At 35.7% G+C, this 10,865-nt stretch overlaps 2 protein-coding genes across 3 annotated transcripts; one reads left to right on the plus strand and one right to left on the minus strand.

Moving 5' to 3' along the window:
• The first annotated feature begins 421 nt into the window (after window positions 1–421).
• On the plus strand, window positions 422–6,740 carry LOC144545664 (Ubiquitin-like superfamily protein). Of its 2 annotated transcripts, none has more exons than XM_078294222.1 (10): window positions 422–572; window positions 1,351–1,457; window positions 2,705–2,757; window positions 3,260–3,341; window positions 3,518–3,583; window positions 3,860–3,927; window positions 4,056–4,271; window positions 4,922–5,288; window positions 5,714–5,962; window positions 6,369–6,740. In XM_078294222.1, the coding sequence occupies exons 2-10, from the start codon at window positions 1,358–1,360 to the stop codon at window positions 6,563–6,565; spliced, it is 1,398 nt and encodes a 465-aa protein (XP_078150348.1). In that variant the 5' UTR covers window positions 422–572; window positions 1,351–1,357; the 3' UTR covers window positions 6,566–6,740. The 2 variants fall into 2 exon arrangements, with proteins under 2 accessions (XP_078150348.1, XP_078150352.1); XM_078294226.1 differs by having other exon boundaries at window positions 4,925–5,288.
• Window positions 6,741–7,837: 1,097 nt separating this feature from the next.
• LOC144550584 (protein TWIN SISTER of FT-like) lies at window positions 7,838–10,108 on the minus strand. The gene is made up of 4 exons (XM_078298586.1): window positions 9,702–10,108; window positions 8,855–8,916; window positions 8,649–8,689; window positions 7,838–8,152 (listed from the first exon to the last, which is right to left on the minus strand). The coding sequence occupies exons 1-4, from the start codon at window positions 9,900–9,902 to the stop codon at window positions 7,926–7,928; spliced, it is 531 nt and encodes a 176-aa protein (XP_078154712.1). The 5' UTR covers window positions 9,903–10,108; the 3' UTR covers window positions 7,838–7,925.
• Window positions 10,109–10,865: the final 757 nt, after the last annotated feature.

Consider the following 10,865-nt stretch of genomic DNA (forward strand, 5'->3'; position numbering starts at 1 on the left):
ATGGGCCTAATCACAAGCCACAACCGAATACAGACCCCCTAAAGCAACTCAAAATTCGAGTCTGGATTTGGATAGTCTGATAAAAATTTGCACGAATATTAAAGAGCTCAGATGAATTATATCTCGCCGGATTAGCCCGGATTCTAATCGCACGGTCTTGAGGTAAACTCAAGTTTTGAGTTACTTTAGGGACTGGACCCAGTCCTAAGTTCCTAACCGAGTTTCTGTCGGGTGCGTATCCTCTGAGATATCTCAACTTTTGCGTGACCGACGTGTCCGGTGTCTATTCGGGGTGATGGAGGGGGTCAGAATTATGTGTGCTTTGAGATTCGTGCAAAACGTATTTAAACGGTTGGGATTTATTATAAAGTCACGCAAAGTTTAAGTTATCTCAGAGGATACGAATTCGTTTCCGTCGGCTTCGTCTCCAAGATCACCTGCATAGCACGTGAGAAGGTAAGGAGAGCACTTTGCGGAAGTCGCTGCATATCTCTCGTCTTTCGATTTTTACTAGGGGACAACGACAGCCCGCGCCCGGTCATTTCGGAGGTACAAATCGAGTCTCATCACAGGTAACCTTTACTATTTTGCTCCGTTCCATCGTTTATATTTTGTTGTACGTGAAGGATTTCTATTTCTGCGCGGAATTTCTGCTCTTGTGCTCACCATATTGTGATTTATTGCGAGGTTTAGGGTTTGCTGGTGAGTGGAGGGTAACTGAGAGTTCAAGAAAGTAGAGTGAAAAAGTCAAATTAGGTTTGCCTGTTGGGTCAGTTGTCCCCGCTAGTGCCTAATCGAGACTTGTATGATATTGATAACACGTCCAATTGAACTCACAGTCAGATCGCTAATCAACTTTTCTTGGATTAAGTTCTCTCAAAAATATACAACTGCTCTTGGATGTATAATCCCCTTGGGCGCCTTGTCAAATCTCTTTGCTAAGCAGACATTAAGAAGAAGCATGGCTTCTTAATAAAATTTGGGGTTTATTCTGCAAAAGAGAAAGCAACAGTTTTGTGTGCTCATTGGATTCAGGACAGTCTGAATTGATGTTGCACTAATGCTAGTCAGGATAGATGTTATCCATTCAATATTTGTAGTTCTATCTTAGTGTATAGGCCTTGTTTAAATTCAATATGTTAACAACTTTTTAATCTTATTACCGTATGGTATTTTTTCATTTTACCACATTATTTGGTACACCGGAATGTTTCAATTACAGTTCTTGATGCTATACCAATGACTAGTGAACAACTTTTTATGTTGACTTATGCAAAGCTTGATTTCTTATCACAATATGGTATTTTTATGTTGACTTATGTAGTGAAGCCTGATTTCTTGCTTTTGTAGAATACATATGGAAAAACCAACAGAAGCATTGGTGTATAAAGGCTCAATTATAGAAGCAATTAATGAAGCAAGGAGTCAGAAGAAACTCTTTGTAGTCTACATTTCTGGTACTTGTCCAACTGCATTTAGCTAAATTGTTTGTATTTGTACAATCTGGGAACAATTGATAGGGTTGAGCAAAAAAATTGACCGACTCAAAACCTCGGACTCTGAATAAAGCTTATGCTGCTTTTAGGTTTAGAATTGGTATCCTGCCATACGCAGGATGATGGGTTATTCACAATTTGGAACTGGCAGGATCGACTCAGAGCAGATGGTCTTCTGAATTCTGATTGTCCAAGCCAAACTATATATTGATTTGAAATTGAGTACTTTATGTCCAAAATTATAGTGAACTTGATAGGTTATTTGGTATTATCGTGATTTTATAGCCATGGTATTGTAACTTCTGTTTGGTTTGTCAATTTTTATCTGTTAAGTATAATTTGTGTGTTTAGATAGTGCCTGAACAGATTGCAATCTGCAAGACTTGTACCTCATAACTGGCAACTTGTAGTTTTGTACTCGTTAATGCAAACTAGTGTTTTTTTTTTTTTACTTTTGAAAATCTCCCAGCACTAGTTTTTTTTATTAAATCATATGGTCAATCATGTGTGTGAAAGCCACTTGAAGAGTTAAAGTTGTGCTTAGCTGCAAGATATTGGTTAATTAGGATGAGGAGGGATCCACTGACAACATTCTATAGTTACAACATCTTACAACATGATTTTTCAAAGTCCAAACAGTCGATCCAAACTGTTCAACAAGATCTCTATATTAAAATGTGCTTGGAGATCAAATTTTATCATTTTTTGAATTTTTTTTACTATTTATTAAGATGGGTACAAAATTCAATGGTCTGAAAACAAGAATTTTGTAAAATACTCAATAAATAGTAAAAAATTGAAAAAAAATGTAAAATTTGATCTCCAAGCACATTTTAAATGTAGAGATCATGTTGAACGGTTTGGATCGACTGTTTGGACTTTGAAAATCATGTTGTAAGATGTTGTAACTATAGAATGTTGTAAGTGGATACTTCCTCAATTAGGATATGCTTGATTATATTTGGGAATTATTTTTTTTTGGAAGAACTGTTTTGCGTCCTTGTGTTATTTCTTATGTAGTTATGCGAGTACTTATTTGTTCTCTGAATGTCCAACTTTTTACAATACAGCTAAAGCTTGTGACCTGTTATTTTTCATTTTACTTAGATTTTGCACTACCTTACTAAACTAAAATTAGCTACTCACTCCTCTAAATTTGATTTGATTTTTCTGTCATTTAATACGTGCAATAATTTCTCCACTTTTAGGTGAAGATGAGAACTCGATCCTTTTAGGGCAGTCAACATGGGTAGATCAGAATGTGAGTGCAACCAATTATTTGTAGTAAAAATTAGACCAGCAAATACTTGATTAACCAGTTTGTCTTCTTACTTGGCAGAAGATACATTAAACTGACTAGTTCATGGTTCCCTTTTAGTACATTAATTGGAAAGTTCTTGTACAGTGTTGAAATCCTTTATACATACTGATACAATCCTGGTCCGATCAACCAACCTCTTGTCTCTCTTGTAGGCAGGGGTGGAACTAGAAAATCTTGATTGGGGGGATGGGGGGGAATGCTGAAATATAAAATGCACAATATGTGGTAGGTCGGATTTGAACCCAAGTCTCCACACCCACAAAATAGAACTCTTCACTAGACTACAAGTAAAAATTTGATATTTTACGAGGGGGCCTTGACTATATAAAAAGTTCTGGAAAGTAAAATTCAATTAAATTTCAATATACATAATTTAAAATTTTGAAATTGTAGGGGTGGCTGAGCCCCCCTGGCTGACCTTTAGATCTGCCCCTGCTTGTAGGTACACGAAATGATAAAAAGGTGTTGCATTTTCTTGCATCTGATTCAAGGCAGTATTGATGCTTCACAATTTTCAGCTATTTGTATCCTTTTGCCCATCACTTTTTTCGTTTTTCAAATTTTTATTGACCAATTGTAGGTCAATCAAGGCTGAACTTGGTACAATTAAGTTTATTTTTTTTCAGGCATAATTTCTAATATTGATGGTTAGCTGGGATTAGTTGGTCTAAATTAGTTTGATCTTAACAACATTGGTCAGATCCACAGAATTCGGTTCCAAGCATATCTGCCATTGGACATAATGGTGTTTTGATGTGGTATCATGGTATGTGAAAACTTGACTGCTTTCACTTTTGTATGTTGGATGAAGACCCCTGTAACAATTATATTCATGTTTTATAGTATAGTGGTCAAAAAGCAATTAAAATGTGTGTTATTTTTCTTCTAACAAATTATCTTAGTTGTACTGCCCTATTTGATGATTAGGATTTCTTCCTATTGTGGCATTGTAAATATTAGAAACTAATATATAAATTGTCCTGTGAACCATGTTCCAAACAAAAAATATTTACCATTTTCCTAATTTTTGTTCTTATTTTAGAGGGGTACATCAGTGCAGAGAATCTTAGGGAAAATATTGAGAAATCTATCACTACCCTCCATCTTCAGGTTTAGTATTATTGTTATAAGCTTAAAATCTCCATTTTTTTAATACTTTGCACCGTGCTTTGGGTTTTATTGGGAACGATTCTGACTTGGAAATCTAATAGTTTCCAGTTTCCTCAAACAACTAACAGGAGACGGCAGCCGCACTGTTAACAGCTGCACTAGCCACACAGAACCCTACCGCTGTGAGTGTCGCATCTGCTGCCAATTTATCTACTGAAGGTGGCTCCACAATGTCAGACACACCATCACCATCTTCAAGCACTGAGGCAAAAAACTCTGATTTGATCCCAACAACCAGTTCAGATAAGATGGTTGATGGGAGTAATAGTGAACTGAGTCGAGATGTAAGCCTTATCCATCTTTTTAATTATGCATAACTCTTAAGTAGTATGTATAGTTTGTTCCTATAATGTGGCGATGCCTACTTGTGAATTCAACCTATGAGCAGCTTTCAGCCGGAGGGGTGCACATTTGATCTGTTTGGTTCAAAATGAATTGAAATTAGGCGACTAAAGAGTTTGCACAGATTTGACCAAAACTAACCAAACCAAAGGTCCGGAGAATTAAACTGTAAACAGAATCAGATAAACCAATTAAAAAAATGAGAATTGCTCTCCACAGTCAACGTTTCATAGAAGCAACTTGAATTCTCTGGACCTTTTGCCATTGTGAATGGGTTCAACAGGTATGAAGATTGCTCTATTTCATTGCTTGATTGAGCACAAATTTGGTTGCACTAATCTGCTCAAGTCAGTTTGGTTTATTCAAGACCAAACCAAAACCCTAACTATATTCGAACCAAATGAAACTGAATTAACTGGTAAACTATGTTCTAATCAGTTCAGTTCAAAACTGAAGTAATAAAACTGTAGTCTCAAACAAAAAAAATGAGCAAAAAGAAACTGAAAAATAACTGAAATTTTGGCCTAATTATCTTGTAAATTATGTATTCAATCATTTTTCTTTTGGTTGTAATGACATGCAAAAAATGTAGCAGAAAGCAGCAGTTCCCTCAGAGGAAGAATGCCAGAAGAGGGATGAAGTCAAAGTTGTATCAATAAGTAAGGAGGCACCTTCAGAAGCTCTGAAGCATGGAGCGATGAAGGAAAAAGTTGAGAGCTCAGCAACTACCAGCTCAGAGGTGAAGACAAAATCGGCTGAGATTACCAAAAAGGATGCAGTGAAGTTGGATGAGGTTCATCTTAACATACGCATGCCTAATGGAACAAGTTTACAGATTAAACTGGTCAAGTCAGATGCTTTGAGATCTGTCAAAAAATTTGTAGATGAGCAACAAGATATTCAGGCTAATTCATACAATCTGGCAGTTCCCTATCCTCGCAAGTTGTTCAGTGAGGAAGGTGTGTGCTATCTTTCATCAAATTTTTCTCCCTTATCCTAAATTTATATAAATGCAAACACAAAATTCTTGCCTTTTCTATTCTCAAGTTTGTGTTTACTGTTTAGACTGAGACAGCTAACGGTAAATGAGTTTTGCTAATGTATAAACTGACAGTTGAAATCATGTCTTTGAATGCCCAAATGGGGTCAATCCAAGTCGTTCAAATTAATCTACTTGTCGAAATCTTGTAGGAAACCTAGTTTTACATTTTTGGAATCTTTACTAATTTTTCAGATTTTTGAAAGATGGCCAAAAAATGATAAAAACCAGATATAAATGTTTGCTCTCACAAAGGGTTGTCTTTGAAAAATCTGCTAAGTAGCTAAAATTCAAAATATAGTAAAAGTTTGATATTTTACAACACAACATAAATCAAATATGCAGATATGGTTAGGACATTGTCAGAATTGGGATTTGCAAGCCGGGAGACCCTAATTGTGGTTCCTCACCAATCAACTAGATCTTTGAGACCTCAGCCTGCATCCAACAATCACATCAACACAAGTCAGGACACTTCTAATGGAAACGACAGTGGTTATTTTGGTTATTTGAGACGAGTTTTGTCTTATGTGAACCCTTTTTCTTATTTGGGGGCAAACATGATCTCAGCCAATTCCAATCCATCGACAAACAGTAAGTTTTAATTTTCTTATTTTTGGTTTAAACTTCCATCTCAATAAAAAAAAGAATTACCTACTTCATAGTCAAATGCTGATGTTGGCTCAGGAGTGATTCATTTTTTAAACATCTTCCACTAAAAGAATGATCACATTAACAGTCTAGAATTTCTAACAGCTTATCAGAAAGATTAGCAGGGACCCATAAATGCAAATTAGAACCTTTTGAACCAAAATGAATGTGTCAAAATATAAGGGATTAGAATGAAAAATGAATGTCCTGTGAACTTGTAGAGCTTTTGAGCAATTTGTAGCAAAAACTTGAGGAAGGTACTGTTGCATATCCAGGACTTTTAAGTGGTCTCCAGTTGATCTGCATCTTTTCTTCTACTGCATGTTAACAGATTAATTAAACTGTGCAGACCAAAACCCATTAACTGGGGAGGGAGCATCTCAAGCTAGTCAAAGTTCAGTCAATACAAGACAGCATATCACATCTAGGTCATTTGCAAGCAATATTCACACTCTCAGGCACGATGAGGGCACCGACCCCCCTCGTGACAGGAATACATTCTGGAATGGTAATTCTACTCAATTTGGTAGTAGCGATCAGCAATAGTTTCATTTTATAGTGTGAAAATTGTATGTATTGTTATGATTTGTTTTTATAATGACAAAAAAAGAGGTGCCTTGGTAATAACTATAGATATTATTTTGTAGTGCTTGAATCCTGTTTTCCTTTGTGAACTGTAAGAGCTTCCATGAACTAATAAGTAAATGCTTCTTGAATGAAACAGTGATTGACCTTTTTCTTTTCATGCTACATGAAACACATTTGGAAAAATTTAAAAAGTAAGGGATTGTCCGAAAGACGAAGTGGTAAAAAACTGGAAATTGTTCCGCTAGTGAAAATGAAGTGTTGGGGCTGAAGACGCAAGCCCAATAATCAACAATGCCCAATGCTCAAGGGGAGCTTCAACCTGTTCAGCTCACTACCACTGACATAATCATCTAGGTAATGATCACTGTTCGGCTCACAGTACTAAATACCCTTGGCCGTTACCAGTACAGACTACAGAGTGCTCTAAGTTTCTAATCCATCATCTGTATACAAGCTTATCACATCATCTTTATCCAAGAGCTACGGCAGAAAGACATGAGAATAGTGGTGGAGCATTTTCTTTCATGCCATATGAAACTTGTGATGATAATTAAAGTATTATTTTATAAGAATATAATTGCCAGAAAATTCGAGTTTCTTACGTTTTTATGCTTCAGAACGCAAATACATTATCGGAATATATAGACATCTAAGTTCACTGGACGAGCTAGGCCGTCAGCTTCATTATTATATATGTCCTTTGAAAGTTACATTTGGTTAAAATTATTAGCTAAAAAATCTTACAGATCGTAGCATGGAGATTCATCTCCAAAAATAGGGGAATCAACTTCTGTAGGCTCCAAAGCTTTTTTTTTCCTGCGCACCAAGTTAGACTTTGAGGCTTCTCCATTTTGTAACAAATAAAAAAACAAATGACTGATTCTGGAGTCGGAACATCGCTCATGCCCGCTATGTTCTCCCAGATGGATACATTGAATTATGTATAACGATCAAAAAGATATTTTTCTTTTCTTTTCTTTTGTTGTGTTTGTCCCTTGATCATTAATATATATAGTAAATTAGTACACGCAAACGCAATGTAGTCAACTAAGATGACCTCGCACAGATGTAGCCAACTAATCAACATGTAGCCAAACTAGGATGAATTCTTTTTCATTAGTTACACTTACATGGCTAGAAAAACAAAAAAGAAAGAAGCAAAACCCATATATCGAGGCAACATGTTGCCTTTATTTTTTTATCAATATAGCGTACAACTTAGTTCACGCGTGGCACCTTATGTCAATATTACTCTTCATGCATTTTCATTGCAGATCGAAAAAAGGTTGTCACAATTGTTTAAATTCTCTTGGGTATATCATCGGTACCTCCTACCACCACAACCATTCTCCCTTTGGCAGTTGAAGAACACAGCAGCAACTGGAGACCCAAGGTTGTTGTACTGTGCAAAATCCCTAGTGTTAAAATTCGAGCGCCATCCTGGTGCATCAATGGTTTGCCTAACGGTCTGGCGAAATAGCACTAGCACGAAGCGGTGAATTCCTGCTATTGGCTTTGGACATTCATAAGGGACCACCTCGTTGCCTATATTTTGCACCTCATCAAAATTAAGCCACACTAAAATTTTACTTGCAGGGCAATGATAAATAAAATTTGATGGAACATAGCATCTGAGGAAGATTAATTGTTCTGAAGCAACTGTTTAATTAGAAATTACTTGCAGTACTTCTGCTTGATTTATCATTAAATAAAAGAGATAATGACTTCTAATTATTAAGGGTACCTATTTACTATAGCAAAGCTACTTATAGCACAAGTACTTTCGAAAAGGAGGGTTAAAGAGTGTATGCCTTTCACTTTCAGCTTTGCAGTAAAATATACAAATTAGATGTGATTGTGTGATATAATAGTACCGTTCATGGTCTTTATACGGATGCTGTAATGATTAATATTTAATTATGTGGTGGTGTTACCGTGGTAAGATAAAGTGTATGGTATGTTAACAAATAATTAGGGGTAAAAGAAAATTTGAGTGGTATCCAAAAATAGAAGGTTATAATTATGATGAAGTGTGACTCACCAAAGCTTGCATTAGTTGTTTCTGGAATGTCTGTCACCAACCTGCATACATGATATTTGAAGTAACGGTTACTGTTGTTTGACATTTCTTATTTTATGTTCTTGCTACTAATAGCTAGGGAACAATCAATTACATTTTCAATGTAAAAGAAAAAAGTGCTACAAAAGAAAGCATCAACTTGAGCTCACAAATATATAGAGTTTTACCAGTGAAGATATTCCCTTTTGGTGGGGTTGCTAGGGCTTGGTGCATCTGGGTCCACCATTACCTAGTTAGAAGATAGTCTTATCATTGTCCTTTCAAGCATTGGCAAGTATTTAATTACAAAAATGTAAAGGTAAAGAAAGATCAATTATATGAATGTTTTCTGGCGCTTGGTTGTGTCCATGTGATCACGCCAGCAAATTACTAAATAGTATCTCTCTTTTATTTTTATTTTTTTTCTTCTTTTTCTTTCTTGATAAGAAGATCATGTAGCATGAATTTGCTTAATCTTTTCAAATATAATACATAAGGTCATTTTTCATTCCGTGCACATGCTACCCAGAGAATATATCTAATAAAGGAATTAAGGAAGTGATACAATGCTGCATACACAAAGCGTGTTAGAAGCAAATTTATTCAATCAAATGACATGTTCGCTCTTAATTTGTTATTTTTTTTCACGGTTAAAATATTATGTACGTTGAAATTTGAACCTGTCAAAACCATTTACACCTGAGGAATCTTTAAGTGTATCTAATTTTTCTGCGCAACCATTTACACCTTAATAGGGAAAAACAAGAACATTTGTTACATTAATTATAATTGAAAGAAGAACTGACTTAATCTAAACATGAACATATTGAAACCAAAGTGCAACTAAAAGAATAATTCTCTTATCATTTTTTTTCTTTCGAAAGTTCATAAAATATCATCTTAAAGCAAAAACCCAGTTAGAAGAAGTAAAACTTTGGTATAACTTTGTATCAAAAAATTTAGGAAAGAATGTTGCTTGTAATTTTTCTTTTTCTTTTTGATAAAAGCATATATCTTGAGAGAGTATAAGCATACAAGTGTGTAGAGAGTTCTCATGTCTCGGCCACCAATTTGGACTCTGGGCTCAAGGGCAACCTGAGACGGCTTCAGCTCGGACCCACTTGTCATTTCCTTGTTGTTGTAAAACACCTTAAATGACGCTGACGGATAAAATGGGTCTACAATGTCACCAACAACATTGCCTAATACTAGCGGGTCAATCCTTGACATGCTCATTATTTAGGGAGTCGTATAGATTTGACAGCTAGAAAGAGATACTGGGTAGAAGATACAGAAGTAATGAGAGAGACGTTGTTTGATGGATATATGGAGAGGAGAAACCCTGACAGGTGTATATATACTGTTAAGGCAAGAGGTTGATGATTGACATATTGGCATCCTCTCCTCGCCTCTTGGAATCTCCTCTTTTTGCATAAGAATGATTAGTGGTGCCATCACGACCTAAAACTATGTGCATGCTATGCATCTTCGCTCTCTCTCTAGCAAGGTGAAGGTGAAGGTGAAGGGTGAATAAAATCTGATGCTAAGTTGCTGACACGCCACATATTCTCTAAATCAAGAAATTAAACGTAAAGAATGAATGATACGTCTAGGAGCCCAAAAGTGGATCTCCTTTTTGACCTGAGATATATGCCTTATTGCCCCTATCTCATTAATTTAGCACGAGGTTCTAGTACTATAACTTTTTCTTTCTCTGTCAGTCTGTCTCTCTCTTATTGTGTGGCCAGTTGTGATTTCCTGGGACAAGTAAGCACCTACAAAAGTACTTTGTTCGGTTTTTCTCCATTCTTTGGGAGCCAAGAGTTTTATTCTCTTTTTTGTTGTTAGAAAGTTTTTTTTTTTTTTTTCTATAAATATTAAATTATTTAGAACGGATAGCAGGACTGCAGGACCCCGCTAAAACAGTTATGAGTTTAATAAGATTAGAGTGTAGTTGAAACTAATTAAATCTGATAATTAATTGCCGCAACAAAATGAAACATTCTAGCTATATATAGCTGTCTAATATAGTTTACTTCTAATGTCGTACTCAGTGAGGAAATCTTACCCTCCCTCTATATATACAACTCTTCCGTTAATACATTACTGCAAGCACGTACAGTATATATATTTCATGTTTCAATAAATCGTTACTGAATAAAGTCAGCAATTGTTCGTTTGTTTGTGTGTCACAGGGAA

This window comes from Carex rostrata, chromosome 2 (assembly GCF_964058835.1).
Source record: "Carex rostrata chromosome 2, lpCarRost1.2, whole genome shotgun sequence".
Classification (NCBI taxonomy): Eukaryota; Viridiplantae; Streptophyta; class Magnoliopsida; order Poales; family Cyperaceae; genus Carex; species Carex rostrata.

Coding starts and splice junctions, on each gene's coding strand:
- LOC144545664 (XM_078294222.1), top strand. CDS start 1,358: ATGGAAAAACCAACAGAAGCATTGGTGTATAAAGGCTCAATTATAGAA. Junction 4,272..4,921: donor ATAGTGAACTGAGTCGAGAT/GTAAGCCTTATC, acceptor CAAAAAATGTAG/CAGAAAGCAGCAGTTCCCTC. Junction 5,963..6,368: donor TTCCAATCCATCGACAAACA/GTAAGTTTTAAT, acceptor TAAACTGTGCAG/ACCAAAACCCATTAACTGGG.
- LOC144550584 (XM_078298586.1), bottom strand. CDS start 9,902: ATGAGCATGTCAAGGATTGACCCGCTAGTATTAGGCAATGTTGTTGGT. Junction 8,917..9,701: donor TGAGAACTCTCTACACACTT/GTATGCTTATAC, acceptor TCTTCTAACTAG/GTAATGGTGGACCCAGATGC. Junction 8,690..8,854: donor AAAAGGGAATATCTTCACTG/GTAAAACTCTAT, acceptor TCATGTATGCAG/GTTGGTGACAGACATTCCAG.